General features: G+C 59.0%; 3 protein-coding genes across 7 annotated transcripts; 1 reads left to right on the top strand and 2 right to left on the bottom strand.

Moving 5' to 3' along the window:
* Positions 1 to 2,221: 2,221 nt before the first annotated feature.
* MRPS2 (mitochondrial ribosomal protein S2) lies at positions 2,222 to 5,619 on the bottom strand. The gene is made up of 4 exons (XM_060153969.1): positions 5,514 to 5,619; positions 5,265 to 5,390; positions 4,672 to 4,801; positions 2,222 to 2,969 (listed from the first exon to the last, which is right to left on the bottom strand). The coding sequence occupies exons 1-4, from the start codon at positions 5,551 to 5,553 to the stop codon at positions 2,360 to 2,362; spliced, it is 906 nt and encodes a 301-aa protein (XP_060009952.1). The 5' UTR covers positions 5,554 to 5,619; the 3' UTR covers positions 2,222 to 2,359.
* Positions 5,620 to 5,773: 154 nt separating this feature from the next.
* On the top strand, positions 5,774 to 10,628 carry PIERCE1 (piercer of microtubule wall 1). 2 transcript variants are annotated; one of them, XM_060153273.1, is made up of 3 exons: positions 5,774 to 6,721; positions 7,812 to 7,890; positions 10,214 to 10,628. In XM_060153273.1, the coding sequence occupies exons 1-3, from the start codon at positions 6,579 to 6,581 to the stop codon at positions 10,397 to 10,399; spliced, it is 408 nt and encodes a 135-aa protein (XP_060009256.1). In that variant the 5' UTR covers positions 5,774 to 6,578; the 3' UTR covers positions 10,400 to 10,628. The 2 variants fall into 2 exon arrangements, with proteins under 2 accessions (XP_060009256.1, XP_060009255.1); XM_060153272.1 differs by having other exon boundaries at positions 10,211 to 10,628.
* Positions 10,629 to 14,804: 4,176 nt separating this feature from the next.
* On the bottom strand, positions 14,805 to 23,628 carry PPP1R26 (protein phosphatase 1 regulatory subunit 26). 4 transcript variants are annotated; one of them, XM_060153939.1, is made up of 4 exons: positions 22,201 to 23,128; positions 21,666 to 21,727; positions 21,424 to 21,544; positions 14,805 to 20,345 (listed from the first exon to the last, which is right to left on the bottom strand). In XM_060153939.1, the coding sequence occupies exon 4, from the start codon at positions 19,880 to 19,882 to the stop codon at positions 16,316 to 16,318; it is 3,567 nt and encodes a 1,188-aa protein (XP_060009922.1). In that variant the 5' UTR covers positions 19,883 to 20,345; positions 21,424 to 21,544; positions 21,666 to 21,727; positions 22,201 to 23,128; the 3' UTR covers positions 14,805 to 16,315. The 4 variants fall into 4 exon arrangements, with proteins under 4 accessions (XP_060009922.1, XP_060009923.1, XP_060009924.1 ...); XM_060153940.1 differs by having other exon boundaries at positions 22,505 to 23,128; XM_060153941.1 differs by lacking the exons at positions 21,666 to 21,727; positions 22,201 to 23,128 and adding an exon at positions 23,515 to 23,628.
* Between the last annotated feature and the right edge of the window lie 269 nt (positions 23,629 to 23,897).

The raw sequence follows: 23,897 nt of genomic DNA, 5'->3' as shown, positions 1-23,897 counted from the left end.
GGCCCCATTCTAGAGACCCCTGCACGCCTACACTCACCGCGAGCCTGTTCTGGCCCGAGTTGGTGGTGTGGTGCACCTGCCCTCACCCACCCTGGCCCCAAATCCCCCCCTGAACCCGGCTCTTCCAGGCCCCTGGGACACCAACCACTCAGGGAACGACCCTGCCAGACCCCAGGAAAGGTCAGGGCTAATGGGCAAGTCGTCACCGCGGCAGCAGGAGGGGAGGGCTCAGGCCCTTGCTCTCCAGGCCTTCGGGGCTTCTGGCCTCTCTTGGTGTTTATCTCCAGGATGGCAAACGTGGAGGTCCCCTCCTGCAGGGAGGGTGCATCTGTATGTAGAGGAGGCCGTGAGGCTGTCGCAGCTACTGTGCCTGTTGTGATGTCTGTCGGGGCTGGCTGACCCCCGACTAGGGTGAAAGCCCGTGCTCTGCCCCCCTCCTTTCACCTGAGCCCCTCTGGAAGTGCCCCCCCGGGCCGGCCCATCCGGGCTCTGGGCTCCGTCAGCCTGTGCCTCCCTTCAGGTCCTCGTGTACCTGAAACCGCCCAGCTTGTCTGTGTCCCCTCATCCGCCGAGTCACCTGCTCAGTGCGGCCACCCCTGTCCACCCCTGTCCACCCTGCTCCCAGCGTCCCCAGGACCGGCAGCACAGCCAGGAACCGAAACACACTCTCATTGCCCCTGCTGGTCTTCACCGGCCTGTGTCTGGTGCAGGTTCCAGGGGGATCCTCAGGGGACAGAGGATGGCCAGGGCCAGGCAGGCCACCCTGGGGAATGGGGTGGGGTAGGGGTGCTCGGGGGTGCCCGCCCTCCAGGGCTGCTCCCCTCCACCCAGCCCGAGTCAAGGGCGAGAGAACAGGGCCTCCTCGCGTGTCCCTCGTTGCCCTGCCCGTGTTGTCCTCCCCAGACAGCCTGCTTTTGAAGGGCGGTGTGGACCCTCCGCCTTGGGGAGGCCCAGCTCACATTCCAGAGCTCCCGTCCACGGCCATTGAGCCTTCTCACACTGCGCTATCTCGAGGGTCTTGGCTGCCCACTCCGGCCTCCCTGGAGCGCCGAGCGACAGGTCCCGCCAGCTCTCTCCAGAGGAGTTCGGGAAATCTCACCCACGCACACCGAGGGAGGTGTCCTGTGGAGGGAAAGTCTTGGGGGGACCCCTCAATTTACCTGCCTGTGAATTTGCATGCCCATACTTCATGTTTGCAAATTAAACCAATGCCTGTCAGTTGGTTTCAAACTGGTATTCAGCTCCTTGCCCCTTCCAAACTGTGAACCCTTCCAGAAAACATCAGGGACCTCCACCTCGCGTGCCCCCCCTGGAAGATGCTGAGCGGGCCTGTGGGCCGTCTTCCTGCCCCCATGTGCTACTGTAGGCCATGGGCTGGCACGATGCATCCATCCACACGAGGCCGTCCTGTTCTGACCCCGCCAGACCCTGCTGCCTGGACCCTTGAGGGCAGACAGGGTCCTGGGGTGGTCACGTACACCAGGAGGCACGGGGTGGGGTCCTGGCAAGCAGGGGCCACACCTCATCCCAGGAACACAAGTGTTGCCAAGGAAGGTCCCACGAATGAGGGGGCATCCAAAAGTCCCTGTGAACAGGGTCCCATCTTACCCGACCACCTGGGGAGGATGCCTGCTCAGGGCATGGGCAGGACACGAGGGCCTCGAGCCTCAACACCGAAGACGGTGTCGAGGGGCAGCGGTGCCGTCCCATCCAAACCCACGTGCACATGCCTGCCTGTCTCCCTGAAGCTCGAGGACCCAGGGGGCAGGAACGTGTCTCGTGTGCTCCAGGGGCCCCGTGGGTGCCGATGAAAACAGAGCACACAGACCACATGCAGAACCAGCGGTCCAGGCCCCCGTTCTGCCCAAACCTAAGCTTTATTCCTGTTGAAATCACGCTGTCTGCTTTGCCCAGCCTGTCCCAACCCGGATGGAATCTTCTTAGTGGCTCACCCTGCAACCTCACGTTATAAAACAGCGCCTGAAGCCAGGCAGCAGCGAAGCAGCCCAACCTAGGGGTATTCTGGTTGAGAAAAGTCAACCTGGTGAGAACCTTCCTAACATACAAGGGACTCATCTTGAGGTAGAAGCAAGGACTTCGGACTCCAGGGACGGGATGTTTTCCGACGGGTCCTTTCCAGGCAGGCCACTTGCCCAGTGAGCCTGCTGGGTCCTCGGGTCTGAAGTGGAGCCCCGGGCGGGCAGCTGCTGAGAAGCGTTCCTCGCAGCAGGGACCCGAAGTCTGGAATAACTGGGAAGGTGCTAAGAACCATGCCGGGGGTGGGGGTGGGTACAGGGGGTTGGGTCCCAGCTTCAGAACAGACTCGGCTGCTGTTTCACTCGGGAGAAGAGCAGGCAGGTCAAGGGGAATGACCCAAGTCCAGCTCGGCCTGCACTCCCGGGGAAGGAGGGTCGGCTGCACCGCGGCCCTTGGCGCCCTCCTGGCCCTGCAGTCGGTACAGGGCCTCGACCTGCTTGCGCTTCTCTTTGGCCCGGTTGATGGTGGTCTGGAAGAGCCTGCAGAAGAGCTGGACGGCCGGGGGCGAGTCGTCATTGCCCGGGACGGGGTACGTGATGAGGGATGGGTTGCAGTTGGTGTCCACGATGCCCACAGTGGGGATGTTCATCTTGGCCGCGTCCCTCACGGCTATGTGGGGCTCAAAGACGTTGTTGAGCGTGTGCAGAAAGATGATGAGGTCTGGCAGGCGGACGCTGGGGCCCAGGAGGAGGGGCGCGTTGGTCAGCAGGCCGCCCTTGAAGTAGCGGGTATGGGCGTATTCCCCGCAGTCCTGGGCCACGTTCTCGATCAGGTGTGAGAACTGCCGACTGCGGCTCACAAACAGGATGATGCCCTTGCGATAGGCCACATGGGCCGTGAAATTCAAGGCCAGCTGCAGGTGCGTCGCCGTCTGTTCCAGGTCAATGATGTCCTGGTCCAAGCGGCTCCCGAAGATATACGGCTCCATGAACCTGCCGGACACCCACCAAGGCCAGTGTGAACCAGCCCCACGTGGCCACCTCCACCCGCCCTTTCTCATGCGCTCCCCCAGCCCTGGGCCCCTGCACGGGGGGCACGGCAAGCCCAGGGCTGGTACAGTCTGCAGCCCTCACCATGATGACGGCAGCGGGGACGCTGTCCCAGGAGTGACAGCCGCGGGCACTGGGAGGGTGAGGGTGGGCGAGCAGGGCAGGCTGGGCTGCAGGCCACTCCATGTCTCGGGCAAGCGGTTTACCCCTCTGAACCTCCACCTGGCCGCGCGGGGTGCCTAACAGAGTGGACCCACACGGACATCTGGACACTTAAACGTGACGTCCGGACAGCGTCCCACCCGGTGCTGCTTGTCTGGCTCCCATCCTTGTCATTATCATCACCTTTGAGGCTTTACAGTGAGCCCCACCCCCTGGGGGACCAGAAAGGCAGGGGGTGCCCCAGGCTGCAAGCGTGACATGCCGGAGCAGGAGGCAGCCAGGCCTCGGAGGGAACCCTGAGGGCACAGACCCGCTGGCCTGGGCTGAGAGCCGGGGCTGCGAGACCGTCCTCTTGCAGCCCCCGCCCCATTCACTCTTCTGCTCACCCCCGCCGGGACTCTCTCTTCCTCTCCAAAGAGCCTTCCCGAGGCCCCACGTGCCCTCACCTCAGGTGACTTCTCCGCAGCACCTACAGTGGCGTCCCTCCTCCCATGCCCCGGCCCCACCCCCTCTTCCCAGACTCTGAGGCACTGGTTGCCCAGGGCTCCCACCTGGGACTTCCTCTCTCCTCCATCCCCCACTCCACATGTTCTCAAAAGGTCCCGATGTGGTGGTCCCCGGCCCAGGCTGCTTCTCCCTAGTGCCTGCGTGACATCCCCACTGGGGTGGCTGAAGGGTCACCCTCATAGGACCCAAGTTCCTGATGTGAAGGATGTCGACACCTGCTCTGGGCTCTGCTCAGCTGGACCTCCGGCTCTGCCCCAATCACCCCACATCCAACCACTGCTCCGGCTCTGCCGGCGCAGCTGGGCCCATCACCTTTCCCCTGAACATCTACAACCGCCTCCCTCCCTGGCCTAACTGCTCCTCCAATACACGCCCAACCCAGCCGTCAAAATCGCCACATGAAAAGACTGGGCCAGTCACCACTCCTCTGCGTGCCCTTGGAGACACCTCCGCGAGATGCCGACGGCCTTGCCAGCACTGCCCTCCCGGCTGGCCTGTCTGTCAGGGAACCAGCAGCAGCGGGCCTGGCCCCACCGACGACCAGGAGCCCCACAGCAAGGTCCGCGGGGTCTGGGGGTCGGGAGGAGCAAACGGGGCCTGAGAATAAACAGCTGCCCCTCCTTGGGGCTCAACGATCCCATCTGGAAGAAAAGGGAGCTAGACGCTCTTAAAACAAACTGAGGGCTTCCCTGGTGGCGCAGTGGTTGAGAGTCCGCCTGCCGATGCAAGGGACACGGGTTCGTGCCCCGGTCCGGGAAGATCCCACATGCCGCGGAGCGGCTGGGCCCGTGAGCCATGGCCGCTGGGCCTGCGCGTCCGGAGCCTGTGCTCCGCAATGGGAGAGGCCACAACAGTGAGAGGCCCGCGTACCCAAAAAACAAAACAAAACAAACAAACTGAAAAAGGAGCCCTGGACCCCAAGGCAAGGGTCCCGAGCCCCCCAGGCACCCCTACACTCGCCAGGGGCGTCACCTACCTGTGCCGACAGCCAGCTTTGTGTCCCAGGTGCACCCGGGCATCGAAGAGACTTCTTACAGAAAACAATTCCTTGACATTGAAGAAGTCTAAGTGCTTGAGGGGCTCGCTCAGGATCCTCTCGTTCAGATCTGGGGCGGGGAGAGGGAGAGGATGCAGGGTCTGGATCCCGGCTCCCAAGCCTGGGGTCTGTGGGAGAGCAGATGCTAAGGGTCCCCAGGGGCCTTTTCTGGAGGCTCGGGGCGGAGGCCGAGATCTGACCCCAGCTTCGCTCCTGGGTAAACGTGGCCGAGTCTTCACTCGGAGAGAAGGGGCGCCGGGTGGTGTCTGAGGTCCCCGTGGTCCCGCCAGCCGCCCGCAGGAGCTCCCCGGCTGCGGTTCGTGGAGGGGGGGGGGCTCGGCCCTACTCGGCGGTGGGGCTGCTCGGAGGGCTGCAAGCTCGTGCGGCCCAGCACGTGTGCTGCCAGGGGCGGAAGGCCGCCCTTCGCCCTCCCCAGTCCCGCATCCTCCAGGGGCCCCATGGAGACCCAGAGCGCCCGGGACTCCTAGCAGCGGGACAATTTCAAACCCCCAGGACCGCAGGGCTGGCGTTACCGCTGCTGCGCTCGGGCTCCCGGGCCGCGGAGGCCACGGCGCTCCCCAGTGTCCTGCCGCTCGGTCCCACCGGGCCCGGGGTCGCCGTCTGGACGAGGTGCAGCTGGAGCGGCCAGCGCCGGACACCTGCGGCGACAGCAAACTCGTGGCGCGCGCCCCCCGCCCGCCTCCCTCCTTCCCTCCCTCCCGCCGCCCGGCCCGCAAGAGGGTCCCTGCCGCGCCCCCCACCCCGGGTCCCGGGCGCCTTACCTGCGCCGAGCAGCCGGGGTAAGACCGAGCCGGGTACCATGGCGTGGACTCCGGTAGGCGGACGGACGGACAGACGCGGAAGACGGGCAGGCGCGGCCCCACGAGCGGCTCCTCCTTCCGGCTGCGGCCCGCGCCTTCGCCGCAGCGCCACCTGCAGGTCCGGGGGTGCCACTGAGCGCCCGCCGCCTCTCGGGCACCCCAGCTCTGGACGCGTCCCCGCCCCTTGGCCCCCGCCTGCCCACCGGGTCGGAGCACGCAGTCCTTGGGGAAGGCTGGGCCTTGCGCCCCAGATCTGCCCGGGCACCGTGGACCCGCAAGGAGCGTGGGGCGGGCCGGAGCCGGGGTCCTGTCGAGCGCGGGGTCTGGATACTCCTCCCCTCGCCCCCTCCCTGCACAGTGCCCGGCGGCCGAGGAGGTTCCCAGCCGTCCCGCGGGAACTCGCCGGGAGATGGGGACCGTCTTCACCTGCGGCCAGTCCAGCACAACCTCCCGCTGTCCAAAAGTGTTTTAATTTTTAAACATTTGGCTTAGAAAGATTCCATAAAGTTAGGCAAATCTGAAGTCTTAATTTTAGATGCAGCGTACTGGGGAGCCTGAAGTCGGGGGTGGGGGTCAAGGAGCAGCCCTGGCCCACGCGGTGAGCGTCGGAGCGTTACAGCGGAGCGGCCTTAGAGAACCTGAACTCCGCAATTTGCCGATGAAGCCCCAGGCCCGGGGTTTCATCTGCCTGGAAATCTGCCCCCCACCGCATTTGGGAAAATGTTGGCGCCGAAGGCTACTGATCATGCGGCCCCAGGAAGTAATGCCTTATTATCCCGGCTAGCCTAGGGCCTCGTGGCTCGCCACGGAAGGTTCTAGAACTTCGGACTTCTGCCCCCACAAGCCGGCGGTGGGCGGCCTCCGGCCCAGGAGGCGCGGCGCCTTTAAGGGCCCCGCCCACCCAGTCAGGTGACCGGACCGTCGCTTAGCAACAAGACGCCGCGCGGCCCCTCACGGCCCCAGGGCTGAGAAGCTGTTTCCTGCCCGCTCGCTCTTTCCCCCGAAACTCGGGTGGACCGAGGCGAGATGTCCGAGGAGGACCCCCAGGGATGCGCGGAGCAGGAGGTGCCCAAGGCCAAGGCCCCGCCGGAGAAAACCAGCGACTACTACCGCGTGAGCGAGGACCTGCCGGCCAGGTTCAACAACCCGGCTTGGTTTCGGGGCTACAGGTGAGGACCAGGGAGTCCGGTCAGGGTCCACCTGGCATACGAAGAGGAAAGAAAGGGCTCCTGGTCCAGCCGCCAGCCAGGTGCCCAGCTGGTCCTGCGCTCTGCGCAGATGGCCCGTTGTGCAAGAACCCCCAGGCCCCCTCCCGGCCCCCAAGTCAAAAGCGGGGTCAGCTGTTAACCACCAAATGAGCGCGGAGGTGCTGCCTGCGGCTTGCGACTCGCGGGTGGAGTGAGTGGGCCTCCCGCCAGCGAGGTGGGGCGGGGTTTGCCCAGGGGAAATCACACAACTCGGGCTGATCCCAGCAGCACCCTCTAGGGCGGGGTCAGTCTCCTCTCCTTTCTAGAAGAGAGGACCCGTCCGCCTGAGGTGCATGGCGACACCTCCATCACCAGGCTGCCGAGGGGCGTGGCCTGCCAGCTGTTCCAGTGCGCTGCAGCCTCTTAAGACACAGCTGGGCAGGCTGTGCGTGCCTTCCCTGCTCCCCCCTCTCCCCCTTAGTCCCTCCACGATCCCACAGAGTTGGCTCTGTTAGCATCTTCATTTCCCAGGAGGGACATCTGGGTTGTAGAAAGACAGATCCCAGAGTTAGTATGAGGCAGAGCTGGGGTGTCTGAGCCCACAGCCACTAGTTAAACTGCTGTACCAATAGCATCAGGACTAGAGACTGCAGGAACATTTTCTCCTGGAGGCTCAGAAGTGGAGGGACCCCCCCCCGCCATGGGAGGGCATCCCCTCCCATCCCAAAGGGCTGGCCCCCGCGAGTGGCAGGCCTGGAGGCTGAGTCACAGCTCCCAGCCTACCCACCCACCCAGGAAATGACAGCATGGGCCTAGGTCCCACTGGGGCTGAGGGCCAGCACTTGCCACCTGGGAGTTCTTTAGGGCTTTGGCAGAGGTCAGCAGAGGGAGTCAGGGAGGCTGAGCCTGCCAGGGAGGCCAACCCTGCACTCGACAGGAGCCCAGGTTCACGGCTGCATCGCCCATCTGGGGCATTTCCAACAAAGCTCCACCAACCAAATATGTTAAAGCTGTGACTTGGGCAGAATTAAAACAAATGAGTGGAAAAGAAAGTATTTTTCTCATCTGCTAGGACCAAGGAGCCCCCCTCAGTGTACAGGACCAGTAACCAAGCGTATGGGAGCAGAGCACCCACCGTGCACGAGATGCCGGTAAGGAGGAAGCAAAGAAAGGTGCGCAGGTGGGGCATCTCTAGGAGGAGGCTGAGACTCCGGATTCCTCAAAAGAGCAACACATCAGGAGGGGGAGGTGCAGAGAGGCCCGCAGTTCCAACAGCACGAAGCAGGAGGGCGCACCTCAATTCCTTTTGGGACAGGGCAGGGTAGAAATAAATGAACGAATGAGTTTAGCAATGAAATGATTTAAAGGATGAAAAAAGGGCATGTAGTCTTCCTTACAACATCCCAAAGGGCTGGCCCCATTCACTCGTACAACCAGCCGACTCTTGTAACCTAATGCAGTAGGTTTTGAGGCAGATAAATGAAGAACTGCCTTATTTTTGGAGTAATACCGTATTTTATGAAATATTTAACTTGTGATCTTAAGAGACAGCACTGGCTGATGAAAGCACAGGTTACAAAAGGGCCCCGGGATCTGTGCACTTTTGGGGAACCTGACCCCTCTTTGAGATCAACCTCACATGGCAGGGAGCCTCCTAGAACCCCCTGATGCCCCTGCTGGGTCCAGGTGAAGGGCAGATGGACCAGTGTAAGCATCCCCTGGGTACCCAAGACAGGAGGGCCTCCCATTTTGGGGCTGGCAGTGTTGTTGTTTTTCTTCCAAATTATTCATGTTAAAAGATCATGATAATTGCTTATTTACCTGTTTTTCATGGGGGATAGAGCTTTTGTGAGAAGATTATTTCTCTAGAAAGTTCCTAGAGCATTTAAAGGTCATTCTCCCAGGATCAAGGGATCAGGTATTTCCACGAAAAAGACCGACACACTTACAAACATAGGTCCAGATGTTTTGCTTTTATAAAAAAGGCCATTTGCTGGTCTTATGAGGCAGTGGGACGTGAAGCACCGAGGTTCCCCGGAGGCAAGTTTAGAAGTTTTTCCTGCTGCTTATCGACCTGCTTTATCTGGAACCTGGTTTCCAGTTTCCTGACCTGAGTGTGGCCGCGGGACTCAACCAGCAGCACGCAGGGTTTCCTTCCCACGTGGGAACAGAAAATAAAAATGCATTCTTTGGGTTTTAGAAAATATACTGAAGGAAACTATTCTTAATGACACTGTAGTGGTGGATACATGTCATTCATTATTCATCTGTCAAAACCCAGCATGTACAATGCAAAAAGTGGACCCTACGTACAGCGTGGACTTTAGTTAACGACGACCCGTCACCATTGTGTCAGTTGTTCTAAATGCACTGATGGGAGATGTGAACAGCAGGTCAGCCGTGTGTGCTGCCGGGGAGGCGATCCGGGAACTCTTCACTCTGCACAGATTCTCTGTAGACCCCAAGCTGCTCTAAAAAATAAAGTCTATTTAAAAATGCACTGGGACTTCCCTGGCAGCCCAGTGGTTAGGACTCCACACTTCCACTTCAGGGGGCACGGGTTTGACCCCTGGTCGGGGAACGAAGATCCCACAAGCCGCAGGGTGCAGCTAAAAACGAAACAAAGCAAAACAAAACACAAAACAAAAACAACAACCACAAAAAACAAACAAAAGAATGCACTGAAGGCCATTTCTCTTGGTACTTGCTTCCTGCCAAGGAGACAAAACATCAAGTGATCTACTTGACACAAGGGGAGCCTAGAACAGGCCACCTGTCCCAAGTGTACTATCTGATAGTGGTCCAGGCCACTTCTGTCAGAAACCTCGAGGTCACCTGGGGATGCTGTATTGCTGAAATGACTCCTACCCCTGGGTGCCCGCACACACCAGCGGCCTCATCTGTGTTCTCACTGCACCTCCACCTCGCTAGGGCATCCCCTCCCCAGACCCCTTGGCTGGGGGGGCACGGCCATCAGAATTGTTTTAAAGCTCTACAAGGGATTCTAATACCCCATCAAGGTGGAAACCTACTGATGTTCTCTCTTTTCCACGGAAGAGAAAACTCAAGTTCAGAGAGGTCCAGTAACTTGCCCTAGTTGTAGTTGGCAAAAGCTGAACTGAGAACAGCTTTGGGCCTGACCCCTTGTAACCATATTCAGGTGTGGCAATGCCTTGCCCAGGTGGCCCCATAATTGATTCTTCTATCCATGTAATAGTGAAAGGAGGCACCATTAATCATTATTCCCTGACATTAGGCAGAAATTGGGATGGTTGGGGCCAACTAGGCCAGCCATCCTGCCCACCCTGGCTTCTCTGCTTCCTAGGATTGGAGACGACATTTTCTTACAAAATAAGAATTTAAAAACATTTTCTTACAAGTTTTTATTTTTCTTCCCAAAATACCTAATGACTGATTGCTCAAGAGTGTTATCATGTATCACTAACCCTAGTGTCCCCTTTTCACTTCCAGAAGGTATTTTATCCAAATTCGTATAAATTTTCTAGACAAGTTGCAGCTGGTGGAATGTTCCAGAACAATACTTTCAACGTCTCCATGGAGAAGAGCATTGTGACGGGTCCGGACAACTACATCACCTTCTACGACCGGCTCAACTTCCACCCCAGCTACAGGGTCAGCAAGCCGTCCATCTGTGACTGAGGGGCTCCCGGCTCTGGTGGAGATAGTCTGGACAGTTGGCAGCCGTAATCTTTGATAACTTGCCCAATTGTAAAGGAACACACTTCACTGCTTTCCCTGAAAATATTTTTCCCCTCTAGGTTAGAAACATTTGCAAACGGGGCTATGATGCCCTACTTTCTCTGTTTTACATCTAGATGAAAAAGAGCTAATGGCTTGACTTTCCATTAAAAACCTTGCTATGTCCCCAGTCCCTGACTCAGGTATAATCAATGAGTAGGGCGGTGGGCATGCCGGGACCCCGATCTCAGTCTGAATGCTGGGAATGCCCGAGAGCCCCACCTGCATCTCTGGGAGCCATTTTTATACTCATGACAAACTACGCGTGGTTTCTGCTCTCAAGCACCTGCCGAGCCACGGAGGGAGGGTAGGATGCTCTGCCTGGGTGTGGACGAGGGCTGGGCGAGGAGGCAGAGGGGACCTCGGGAGGAAAGCTCCAGGCGGGACCAGGCAGGAGGGCCCTTACTGGCCCTGACCCGGGCCAAGCTTGGAGTGATATTGAGCACCTCCTGGCCACGAATGGGGCGGGGACAGAGGCGGAGTCAACAAGGTTGGTGACTGCTGCTGGTTGCTGAGGGGTGAGGTGTACGTCGGGCTTCCCCGCTTGCTGTTCATTGTACCTCTTCAATAAAAAGTTTAAAAAAACTCAGGCGGGGAAGACCATGTTTTTCTCAGGTGGGGGTAATAACTACATGAAGTGGATTTCTCTTTCCACGTAGTTAGTTCTCAATCAATGTTTACTATGATGTAGAGGGTCCTCAATAAGAAAACATTTTCTACGACAATATATATCTTCCAGACATAGATTCCTCCCACCTTCCTTTATGACAGCTCATCACAGGAAATCCGGAGGGTGTTGGAACCAGACAGAAGAAATCATTGTTACAGACCACCGTCGCTACCTTCCTTACAAAGATTTTTACCCAAAGAGATTTTACTCACATATGAATTGGGGAGGAAATGAAATACCATCACCGGTTATTTCTTCATTAAAGACTTATTATTACACAAAAGTAAACATTTCAGCAACATTCTTAACGTTCAGTTTGGGGTGGAAATGCCTTCCAGAGGAAATCAATCTATTATTTGAATAGAAAAGGTACAAAGCTGCGTCTGGAGCCAGGGTCTATGTCATATCCTTCTCCTTAGCTGGAAAACTAGCACAGACTCCAGGCATCACACTGAAAATGCCTTTTTTTTAAAACAACCTTTCATTAAAAATACCAAAATCCTCAGAATGTTTCTGTATTTCTCCTCTGTTGAAATAAAAAAAAGAAAAAGAACAGCTGATCAATCCAGTTTCTAAACTCACTGAAAAGGACAAATCCTTCCTCTGAAGCTGGCTGGGAAGCGCAGGGGATCTAGGGGAGGATGCAGCCGTCAGGCAAAGTGACGGTTTCCTCTCCAAGCTAGACCCGGTGAGCACCTGCACTCCCGGAACAGGACAGCGTGTGTAGGTCAGAGCCCGGGCTGGGACGGTCAGTCGAGCTGACATCCACAAACAAAACATGCCAAGCACGCCAGTGAGCTTTACGAAGTTAATCCTGGCATCAAAATCAGGCATTGATGTGCTTTAATTGTCATAGCCAATAACCAATATTTCTGTATCAGTTGCTAATGAGTTAATGGAACGTTAGACTCTGTACGTAGAATAAATGTCTGGAAAGACGGACAACCGAAGTACCTCTGGTATAACGTACATGCCTGTCTTCCTGAAAACTCACCCACCATCTCCGGCTCAGGCTCCCAATTCCCACATGCTCCTGGCTCCTGGGCCCCTGCGAGATGCCATGCTCCCCTCCACTTGTCTGTTTTCACGGTTTTCGAAGAGCTTTGACAGTGTCACCTCATCTGATGCTCACGCCTGGGGCAGGTCTTGCTGTACCTCCATCTATGGGTGGGAAAATTAGGGTCCAGAGGGGGTGCCCTGCAGCAGGTCCTGGGCTTGAAGCCGCCTTGGGGGGTCTTGGGAGGGGCCAGGTCATCAGAATCTGACCCCATAGACACACCCTAACTTCCTACCTGTTTGCACGAGTCATATACGAACTCCAGTGATTATCATGAAATTTATCTTTTTAACCTATTTTCAAACTGGAATCTTTATGTGTGAGGGGAAAATAAAAGAGTTCAGATTGACAGGTCTAACCCTAAATTACAAGAACATGCCTTCTGTTTGGCATTATAGCATACAGAATGGGAAGAAAATGACACCCATCATTCTTCTGACCTTTGTACTGAGTTCTTTTGAAATCTTAAATCCAATCAGAACAATTACGGGAAAGGCGATCCAAAGAGGTTAACAAAAACCAGTTTCCACAGGTTATTAAATAAACTGCGCGGCAATTCCAGAGAAACTCTTTCCCCATCCACGAGTAGGTCTTTTCTTTATCTGGCCTCTATTCCACTCTGAAATGAAACATTGACGAAGTTTCACAGCACTTTACTAATCACTTAATTTAGCTGCTGAGTTGGCTTAAAACCAGTAACTTCTTACTCTAAAAGTATATTTTCATTTGTCTATTTTTCTTCAGTGATATTTAATCTTTTATTTACAGTCAATTAGAATAAATGGTTTCAAATACCTAGTAAAATGTGTTGACACTGGGAAAAAAAAATCCCTCTGTTCAGCACACAAAACACCAGAAATCTCAAAGCTTCTGCAAATAATATAATATTTCCCCCTCCCCGTCCCCTCTACACAGGCCCTTAAATTAATTTCAAGGAGAGAGGAGGATCAAGGTGGTAATACTTTTTATATGAGCAGATAAAGTGCTAGTATTTCAGTTGAGGGCCTGGTTTCCCACTGCGAGTGTGTCACAGCTTGGGAAAACCTGTTGATAACTCGGATTCTGAGCAAAAGAGAAAGTTCAGAGCAACACTTTGCGATTTCTTAAAATTTTATTTATTTTTGGCTGCATTGGATCTTCGTTGCTGTGCGCGGGCTTTCTCTAGTTGTGGCAAGCAGGGGTTACTCTTCATTGCGGTGCGCAGGCTTCTCATTGCGGTGGCTTCTCGTTGAGGAGCACGGGCCCTAGAGCACGCGGGCTTCAGTAGTTGCAGCGCGTGGGCTCAGTAGTTGTGGCGCATGGGCCTAGCGCTCCGCAGCATGTGGGATCTTCCAGGACCAGGGCTCGAACCCGTGTCCACTGCATTGGCAGGTGGATTCTTAACCACTGCACCACCAGGGAAGTCCATGACTCTTCTCTTTAGGAAGACCCTCTCCTTGATGCGGAGACGCGGGTGGTGAACATTGAACACTAACCTCCAGGACTTCCCCCTCTTCCTACTCCCATCCTATTCTGCTGGGACTTCTGAAATGGGCCCATTCTTTCCAGAAAAGGGGGCAGTTCCTGCAGCGACACAGTGACCCCAGGATGACCTAACCCAGAGCATTAGACACCTCAAAAACCGGGTCTCTTGGGGCTTCCCTGGTGGCACAGTGGTTGAGAGTCCGCCTGCCGATGCAGGGGACGCAGGTTCGTGCCCCGGTCCGGGAGGATCCCACATGCCGCGGAGCGGCTGGGCCCGTGAGCCATGGCCGCTGAGCCTGCGCGTCCGGAGTCTCTGCTCCGCAACGGGAGAGGCCACAACAGTGAGAGGCCCACATACCGCAAAAAAAAAAACCCCAAAAAACAAACAAACAAAAAAACAGGCCTCTCCCCCTTCTTTGCATTAGGTGAAATGAACCTGTGGCCCCAGGTACATAGACGCCCACCCCCTCCCCATTGGGAAGCAAGAGGGGCTCTTTGGTTCGGACTTATCTGTAGGTCTTAGTAATTACAGCTTGGTTTGGTAACACACCCTCGCCGAGACTCTTCCTACAAGTGCGGGCACACGTACCATCTCATGCAGCAGCTCCGGGGATGCTGTGATGCACGGATGCAGGGTCGGGCCCGGATCATCGGAGGAGCTGTACCAGGGCTGCAAACGTATAGACAGCCATCACTGAGGGACAGTGCTCCCGTCTGCCCCCCACTGCAGCGCCCTTTGCAGACAGGGTGCAGGGGGACCTCGGGCCTTGGCCCCAGAGTTGACCTAGGATGTTGGAGAGAGGGAAAGCAAAATCTTTCAGCAGCAGGGCTGTTGGCAAGCCAGGGATGGGCCCGCACGATCACGTTTACGTCCAGTTTGTGAAAACCAGGCATGGCCCGCACTGCCAAGTAAGCACACAGACCGGGGCTAGGGAGGCAGGGGGAGAGGAAGGTGCAAAGGGTCTGGGGGAGACTGGGATGGGCCGCAGGAGCAGACAGGTGCTCAGGACTAAATGCACGATGGCACAGAAGAACACTGGCAGGTCCCAGACATTGGGTTCTCACGTCAACATCCTGCAAAGGCCACTCTGCACAGGACAGACTATATCAACTGATTTGTGAGCAGTGCCTGATTTATTAGCATAAAAAAAACCCAAAAAATCCAGTTCTTATATACAAAACAAGCTGATTTTTGTTTTCAAGTGTTAAAAGCACTCCTTCAAAATTAAATGAAATTTAAAGCATGGATTAATTAATTGTTTTTCCGGGAAGCACTTAAGTGAATGAATATTCGACAACGGAAATATCGGATGCACAGCGCGTAGGCACCGGACGGTCACGGAGTCCACAGGGCCTGCTCGTCACAGCATCTGAGCCAGCGGACACTGACTGTGGGTGCTGGTACACGTCCCCATTTGGGTACAGAAGTGAATTCCTGCTAAGACCTAGGGGGGCACAACATGTAGAAAATTCACTTGCACATCAGAATAACAACTTCAGCTGCAAATTAAACCTTGCTCCAGGCCCACTGCAGCTACTGATGAGTTGTCACAATTGCGGCAGCCGATCAGTTTGCTGGACGATCGCAGGTAAACGTCAGCGCTCAGCCTCACGTGTGCAGGTTGCCACCTGCCTCTTCTGTAGCTGTGGGCACCGCAGCAGCCTCAGAGCACAAGGTATAGGATGCCACGCTCTTCCCTGTGTGCGTGGCACCGCCGCTCAAACACACCGAGAGCACGGGCACGCCCCTGCTGGTAGAGCACAGTCCCAGCGAGCCCAGTTCCCGGAGGGCGGTGGGCTTTGTCCTCGGTCCTCAGGACTCCGGGCACCAGAACCCATGAAGCAGCCGCTGCCTCTTTGCTTTGCCCAGATCAGGACAAGGGCATTTAAAACACACGGGCTGCCTGGTACCTTTTTAGAGCTGTGACTAAAAACGAAGGACGGCAGCTCCTGCATAAAAATAGGTTTATTGAGCCGGTAGCATCATGTCATGATTGAACAGGACTGGCCGTTAAACAACACAGGCTTCAGGCGTGAACTGGTGACCGGCCCCGAGATCTCACTCAGGACTCCTACGTGCAACTGGCATGGCCGGTGTGCTCGCTGGCCATTGTGCTTTGAAACGCTTTTCCAATTGAAGACATGCTCAGGCCTCTTTTACATAGGAAGTGCTGTCCAGGGGTGCCCCAACCAAGACCGCTGGGGCGCTCTGACACGTCTCAGGCGGGGCACCAGCTGCTGCCTTCCTCGGGCCCGAACTGTGGCCACGACTGGCCACGGCCACCAGCGATCAACCCCAAGTGCAGGGACAGTCGGAACCAAGTGTTTGCTGATCTAAGACTAGTGCGGAGACCACGGAAAACTGCCCCGAGGGACGCCCTACAAAATCCAACAATGGTATTCACCAAAAATATTTCTTACAGCACTTTAAATAATTTACAAAAAGCCTACAAAAATTATATTTACCAGGACACATCTGTTAAATAAAAACATCCTTTCGCGTTAGTGTACATATATACAGGCTGTACAGGGGCCTCCAGGGCTCCGCCCTTTCATCAGGAGTGTGTGACACGTGGGGACGGGCACACACATGCTTCGCCCACACTTGCCGCGGCCAGGAGCGTGCTCACAGCTGGAGGACGGGGCCCTTGGCCAAGAGGCTGCCGCCCTCCTCCACAGACGCATCGCTGAACTCGCTGGCATCGCTGCCCAGGGCCTCTTGGTCTTCATCGTCTCTGTCCACCCCCCTCCGCCTGTACCGCAGGTCTAAGATGCTCTCCTCCGGCCCCGAGTTCCTCCTGTCGGGCAGACTGAGCCCTGCCTGGGACTTCCTGGGCGGCCAGCGGCCACCCTCCTGCTTCACCAGCAAGTGTGAGCTTCCGAACACTGGGCCGTGGCCAGCCTGGGTCTCTCGGAAGGCCGAGAAGGATGCGCCCTGCAGAGGCAGGCTCAGGGGGGTACTGAAGAGGCTGGCCTGCTTCCCCCCCCAGGAGACACTCTTCCCGAAGTGAAACAGCTGCGTGGAGAGCAGTGGTGAGAAGCCGGCAAAAGGCAGGCCTCTCTTGGGGTCCATGGCGAGGCTGGGCGAGCCCCGGGCCTGGCCCTCCAGCCGCTTCTCTCTCTGGCCCCTGAGGCCCCCTTTCCACGCCGCCGCGTCCCTGCCTTTCGTGCTCAGTGCCCAGGTGCTCTGCAACCGGCTCTGGGGGGAGAAGTCAGTCCAGGGCAGGGCGAGGCCGGCCCGGGGCCTCCCCTCTCGCTCGGCGCCTGGGGTCCGTGCCAGTGAGCTCCGGCTCTCTGCCCGAGCGCCAGCCTCCATGCAGCTCGGGAGCTGAGCCAATGCGCTTTCCCCCGCGGCAGCCTCGGCCCCCCTCGGGCTCTTATCTTTGGGCGCATAGGCGGTTCTCCTACTGGCTGGTGACCCTTTGGCAGACGCGGTCCCGCTGGCGCTCCTGGGCAGCACCAGTTCGCATCTGGCCAGGGCTGCAGGGCTGCAGGCCTGCTCGGCGCGGGGGCTGCTCCTCCCGGCCGGAGCGAAGGCTCTGCCCGGGCCCCTCGGTCCCTCGGCCGGCTGCAAGGGCCCCCTGCACCTCTGGCTCCGGGTGCACATGCCAGGCTGAAGGGCCGGGCCGGGAGGTAGCACTTTCCGGCACGGCAGCTCTGGCTTGCCCCCATTCCCCGTCCCGAGAGCGGTGGGGCCCCCTCCTTGAATTTCTGATCCGCTCACGGACTCCTTGGCCTTTTCGGCCAAAAACTTCCTAATCTCCAGTTCAATGCTGTCATCGCTGTCTACAGAGCTGCTGTCATCAGACAGGGAACTGGGGCTTGGGGCCGGACCACGAAGTTCACGGGCTTCCGATTCACCAGAGAACAGGCTCCTTCCTGCGGCTTGGCCCCTGGACCGGGGAGCCGGGGGCGCGTCCTCGGCTGCCACGCCGTCTGGCTTTGCTCTCACCGCTTCTCGGCAGAGGACGTGCGAGGGTCTCCCTGGGCTCTCTTTTCTGGACTTTGAGAGGCAGCTTTTCAGCAGATGTGGGCTTCGGTCTTTCCAGTCTTTCGGGAAGCCCCCTACTTTATCCAGGAACTGCGTCTCCGTGGTGCTGAACCTGACCCTCTTCTTGCAGCCGGCTCTGGGGTCCTTGCACCTCTTCCGGAGCCTCCGCTTGGACCGCAGCAGGTCCTTGATGGCCGTGTCCAGGTCCTCGTCACTGTCCAGCGAGCTGCTCTTGTCCTCGGAGCTCTCCTTCTCATCCACGCGCCTCGCCTCGGCCGCCTTCCCGGGGCCTGGCAACACGGTACCCTGCGTGACCGGGGCCCCGTGCTCATCACCCAGCACGCCCGTCCTGCAGGGCAGAGGCTGGCCCCAGGTCTCACCCTCCCTTCCCGGGGCCTCGCTGGCCTTCCCCTGGCCGGGCTGCGCTCTCCCCTGGCTGCGGTCGGCGTCCCGGGCGCCCTCCTGCGCCTCGGCCGTGTCTCTGGTCCTCTTGGGCGTGCACGGCCGCACGGCGGTGCTGCCTGCTCCGCGTTTCCTCTTGCAGCTCAGTGACAAGTCCGGCGTTTTGGAGGCCGAGGCGCTGAGGCCGGATGACGGCAGCGGGCTGTGTGCCGGTGGCGGGCACGGCTCCGTCCTGGGCAGCAGCCCCCCTGACTGCGCCTTCAGAGCCAAGAACGTCCGGATTTCCTGTTCGATGCTGTCGTCGCTGTCCACGGAGCTGCTGTCACCGTCGGGGCAGGAAGGCACGTCGTGGGGATACAGGAGTGGGCTGGTGGGCGGGGACCTGGCGCCGCCCTCCAGGGGACCCGGCAGGATGGCTTTGGAGATGTCCAGGATCGCTTCAGCGCACATCAGCTCCGCGGATGTGTCTGCGCGGCACGGGGACCCGGCCACAGACTTGCTTTCGGCAGCTGTGCTTCCTGGAGGCGCAGGAGCCACGGTTTCCCTGGGAGGCCTGGAGGGGTGGTCGGGGTCCAGGCCCCCTGGGCTGAAGTCCGCGGCCTTGGTGGCCACCGGCTTCTTCTTGCCCGGGGTCTTCCCGTGGCCTTCGAGCCAGGTGCTCTTGGAGCAGAGGCCCGTGCCGTGTGCAGGGGGCCCGGGGCCCTTCTCCTCCGCGGGCAGGGCCCTCTGCGGCGGCTCGCCACCTGCCTCCTTCCTCTTCTCCAGCTGGTACAGCTGGATGGCCTCCTCGATGCCATCATCGCTGCTTGAGTCGGCCGCCTCAGGCACCAGGGCCGCGCTCCTGGCTCGCCTTCCCCTCTTCCCTGAGCCGGTGCCCCTCCTGACCCCGACTTTACCAGGGGCTGCTTCTGCAGGGCGGCCCGCAGCTGCGGCGGGCTCAACGGTGACCTTGCACCTGGGGCCTCTGGGCAGCGCGCCAGCCTTTGTGGACCTGGGAGGCTTCCGGAAGGTGAACTCCTTACAGGCGCCAGCCAGCTCCTGCTGGTACGCCTTGCCCATCGGCTCTCTGCTGGATCTAGACGCCGACTGGGCCAAGCTGTCAGCGGGGTCTGGTTTTTTGTCTGCAGGAACGTCGCATTTTTGGGTTTCGTGCTGCCTCTTCTCACTTAGGAACTGTTCGATCTCCGCCCGGATGCTCTGTTCGAAGGAGTCCTCACTGCTCACGCTGAGCGGCGAGGCAGAGCCCTGGTCCTGGCCGACTCCCCTGTGGCTGCCGGGGACACCAGTGGGGCCAGCTGCAAGGCCTGGGGGGCACAGGGCGGTCGGGGTGCCGCTCGGAGGCGGCTCTGGTTTGCATCGACTGGCTGCGGGAGGCCGGGCGGCCCCGCTCTTGGCCTTCAGGTACTCCTGGATGGCTTCCTCAATGTCGCGGTCCACGGAATCATCACTGTCCGAATCCAGCACCAGGGGGCCAAGGTCCGCGGCCTCCTCCTCCCCCTTGGGGTCAAAACCAACAGCAAGACCACAGGCGGCAAAGGTGGGGCTGGTAGCCAGCCTGGTGCCGCGGCCCCTCTCCGCTCTCTGGCTTCTCTGCCGGCCATGCTCGCCACTCATGCCCAGGGCGGCCCCGTCCCCCTGAAGCGTGCTGATGACCGCCTGCACCTTGGCGCTCACCGCCGCTCTCGGGACGCCCTCCTTCGGCTCCGAGAAGCATCCGGGAAACCTACAGCTCCCGGGTGGGCCAAAGGCCTCCCATTTGGACGGCAGGGCGAGCACAGGAGGCGCATTCATGAGATACATCCTAGCCGACGGGACGCGCAGAGAGGCGGCACTTTGCTTCTCTGCCTGCTTCACATCCTGGAGGAGAAGGCACGCCGGGATGGCGCCCTAGGTCAGGTCACGGAGAAGCGGTGGGCCTGGTGAGGGTCCAGCCGGCCGCGGGTCCCAGGGCAAGTCACTCACGCCTCCCGGGTCGCATCTCCCTTGGCTGTAGACGCAAGACGGCCACGAAGCTTCATGAGAAAACGCTTCCGAGCCACCCGCAGCGAGCTCGCGGAAGCTCACACGAGTGTCCTTTCCCCGTCCCTCTGTCCATCTTCTCCGGGACAGGAACAGAGGTTTTATTTACCTCCAAAAGTTGTCAGGAGGTGCCAATGAGATAAAGACTCAGTGCTCCTCTGCAGGTGGAAAAGAACAACTAGTATGAATCCAGGTTCAGTGAGATGTCGTGGGTAGGTCCAACCTTGACGCGAATCAGCAGCTCCTGAAATGAGAAGTTACTCAATGGGAGCATTTAAACATGTATCTCCCTAAACAACTTTAACGAGTCACTTATACCAAAGCCTCTTTATTTTATTTATTTATTTATTATTATTTTTTTTTTTTTGCGGTACGCGGGCCTCCCACTGTTGTGGCCTCTCCCGTTGCGGAGCACAGGCTCTGGACGCGCAGGCTCAGCGGCCATGGCTCACGGGCCCAGCCGCTCCGCGGCATGTGGGATCTTCCCGGACCGGGGCACGAACCCGTGTCCCCTGCATCGGCAGGCGGATTCCCAACCACTGCGCCACCAGGGAAGCCCAAAGCCTCTTTATTTTAAAACGTCGAATGTGTATTTGCCAGATGGTCTCACGGGACCGTATGATTATTTTTAGGTAATTAATATAGAAGTTGCCCCAAACACAGTAAGGCGCCCCTTTTCACGCTGTGTGGTTTCTCCACAGCTTTTGTATCTCAGACCAAATGTGGCTGGGTCGGCAGAACCACTGGGATAGTCTTGGGGACACTTTGAAGAGCTGCTCCCAACAGCCTTTACACTACAGGTCTGGGACCACCGCCGGGGAGGGGAACATAACGCAGGCTGTACACAGCCGATTAGAGAGACGCAAAATACATCATATAACTGTCAGCTCTTAACATGTTTCTCTGACCTCTCCCGATCCCCTGCAAACTGGAATGCAAAGTAGCCGAGATGCAAGAGGAGAGCTTGGCAGTGCTTGTGGAAACAGGGAAATCGAGTTCCAACTCCAAACAGTGCCGGGCAAGGCGGTCACCACCCTGGGGCCTTGGGGGGTGGCCGGAAGTGGCCTGTGTGTTTGCTTTGCTTCCCATGCAGATCCTTCTCCCCCAGGAGCTTCCTTCCTGACGAGCACAGAATCCTGTGTTTACACACCACAGTCCTTTCCAGGAAAGCCTAGCCCAGCCACCTAGGCACAGACGTGCCCAGACAGGTGGGACCAGCAATTAACCAGAGGGCATGACCAATTCAGAAGGAAGTCCTCTGCTATTACTACTTATGCTCAGAAAGTGAGACTCTACAATGTAAAAGAATTTGCTGCATTTACCTGCGATTCTCTTCAAGTCCAGGTTCGGCGTGACGTTTGCAGAACGGTTCAGGGATTGGGTCTTCGTCCCCCCACCTCGACGCTGTAGCATCTGGTGCCCACTTTTTAAACGGACTCTTGACTGCCAAGATTAAAGAGAATCAGAGACCTAATTCAGAGGCTGAAACAACTTACAGCTGGTAAGTATTTGGGGGGAAAGAAATCACATTAAGGGCTCAAAATTCAATTTTGGAAGAACTTACCCTGAGGCCAAATACAGTTAACCACAACTAATTCCCAACTCTCCTGGGCCATCGGTCTGATCCTGTAGGATGGTGACGGCAGGGAACATGGGAGGCTATTTATCAGTCCTCAGATGTGAGCACCCATAACAGTCCACGATCCCTCCCACAGCACCACCCTCCAGGGAGATTCCCTCCCAAGGGCAGTGGGGAGCAACAGTGGGGAGGCGGAGGGCTCTTTCCCTGGGCTGCGCCCACCTTGCTGTGGTCGTCATTCAAGCTGCCTTGGCAAAATGACAGCGATTACGAGACATCTGCATAGGCCTTGAACTGGGAAGAGTCTAAATAAAGAATATTAACTTCTTAAACAGCACTGCTATCTGGAAAAGTGGGCCCAAGGATGAACCCAAGCTGCAGTGGTTTCCACTCCAGGTAGCAGAGTGGGCGGCAGGAAAAGCGCTGCTCTCTACCCATCACCTTGACCATGGTCGTAGCTCTTAAATGACTATCGAGAGCTCGGACTCCTAGTGGGCAGTTTTCTGAACTGTCAAATTACCTAGCGCAAGAACGAGGTTAAAAATTCAGACAGCGTCTCCAGCGACAGCTTGTGGCTTTAAGACAATCACCCACAATGAGATGAATCATTCTGGAAAACTCCCCGAAACTGTACTTGGAGAGACTGTGGGCTGAAGCCTGGGGGCTTTCGCTTTGCCAAACTGCCACCCTGCTCCTCGAGAACCCGGGGGCCAGGTCTGGAGGGTGGCTGTGAGGACACCCAGCCCTGCGCCCCAAAGCCATGTGGTGCTAGAATTTGACAGTGGAGGAGGGCACCTGGGTCTCTTCTCAGTCTAGACACCAACCTCCAGGAGGACAGAACCTCGCTAACGCTCATCCCCTGGCCAAGTCCGGCTCCCCGCACGCGATGTGGCTTCGCCATTAACGCTGTGCAGCTCCTGCCCTTCCCTCCCAGGCTGGACTTTCCCCAGGATTAGGGAGGTGAGGGTCGGGATACAAGGCCCAGAAGGAGGGCCCTCTCTGGAGGGCCAGCCTGAAGTGGGCGTGCGCTGGAATTCCGGCCCTGGCCCGCGGAAGATGAGACTTTACAATACGGCAAGGACGGCTCCCCAGCAAAGCTGCAGGGCCACCGCCAGTGCCTAGGGGGCCGGAGGCCAGGCGAGACCCTCCCGGCTGACCCTGCCCTGCCCTCTGCTCCTGGCCTGGGGGCGCTCACTCCCAGCGCAGCCTCTGCCAGGAGGGATCCCGGCGCCCGGAGAGGCGACCCGGTTCTCTGGCAGGAAGGGGTCGGGCCTCCACGCAGGGCTGCGCCCGGGTTATATTCTGGGCTCGGTGGGCTTGGGGGCGAGGGGCCCGGTGACCCTCCGGGAAGCTGCACGGGGCGCGGCGCAGGGCACGATCTCAGCGGGAGGGCCGGGCCCCGGACCCTCGGCCGCGCCGGAAGCTGTCCCGCCGCGGGCCCTCACCTGCGCCTCACCTGGGCCCCGCGCCCGGCCGGCTTCGAGGAACGCGGGCGCGCGCAGGCGGGGGTCCCGGCCAGGAGCCGCCTCTGAGGCCGCGACCCCCGCCCTCCGCGCCAGCTAACTACCCGGCGCCGGGCCGAGCCCGCCCCGCCCGCCGCGGCCCCTACCCCGGCGGCCCGGCGCCGCGGTGCGGCCTGCATGCCCGCCCTCCGGCCAGGCCCCCTCCTCCCACTCGGCCCCGCACCGGCCACCGCCCCGCGCGCCGCGTCCCGGGGAGGCGGCGGGGTCCCGGCGCGGAGGGGCCGGGCCGCCGGCGCCGGGGGCGCGCGCGGGAGGGCGGGGCGCGCGTGCGCGGGGCGGGGCGGCCCCCGGAGCTCCCTCCCCGGACCTACCGGCGGCGGCGGCGGGGCTGTGGCGGCCGCGCTCCGGAAGCCGTGCCCGGTGGCTGGGCATCATGGGAATGGCACGGCCGAGTTCCGGGGGAGGCGCGCGGCCCGGCCGGACCCCCGCCCGGCGAGCGCGCGCCCACCTGCCGGCCGCGCTGCGGAGGAGCCGCGGGCGCCGCGCGCCGCCCCCGCTCCCACCCCGCCCCGCCCCGCGCCCGCGCCCGCGCCCGCGCCCGCGCCCGCGCTCGCGCCCGGCGCCTGCCCAGCCCGGAGGCGGCCCGAGCCTCCGGAGACGCCCCGCCCCTCCCCAGCCTCGGGCCGGCCCCCCGAAATGCGCCCGGTGCGGTTGGAGTGAGTAGTCGGAGTGATGTCTGACCCCCAGCCCACTC

This window comes from Lagenorhynchus albirostris, chromosome 7, assembly GCF_949774975.1.
Source record: "Lagenorhynchus albirostris chromosome 7, mLagAlb1.1, whole genome shotgun sequence".
NCBI classification, from domain to species: domain Eukaryota; kingdom Metazoa; phylum Chordata; class Mammalia; order Artiodactyla; family Delphinidae; genus Lagenorhynchus; species Lagenorhynchus albirostris.
The sequence above is the reverse complement of the archived record's forward strand: the minus strand, read 5'-3'. Positions and strand labels throughout refer to the sequence as shown.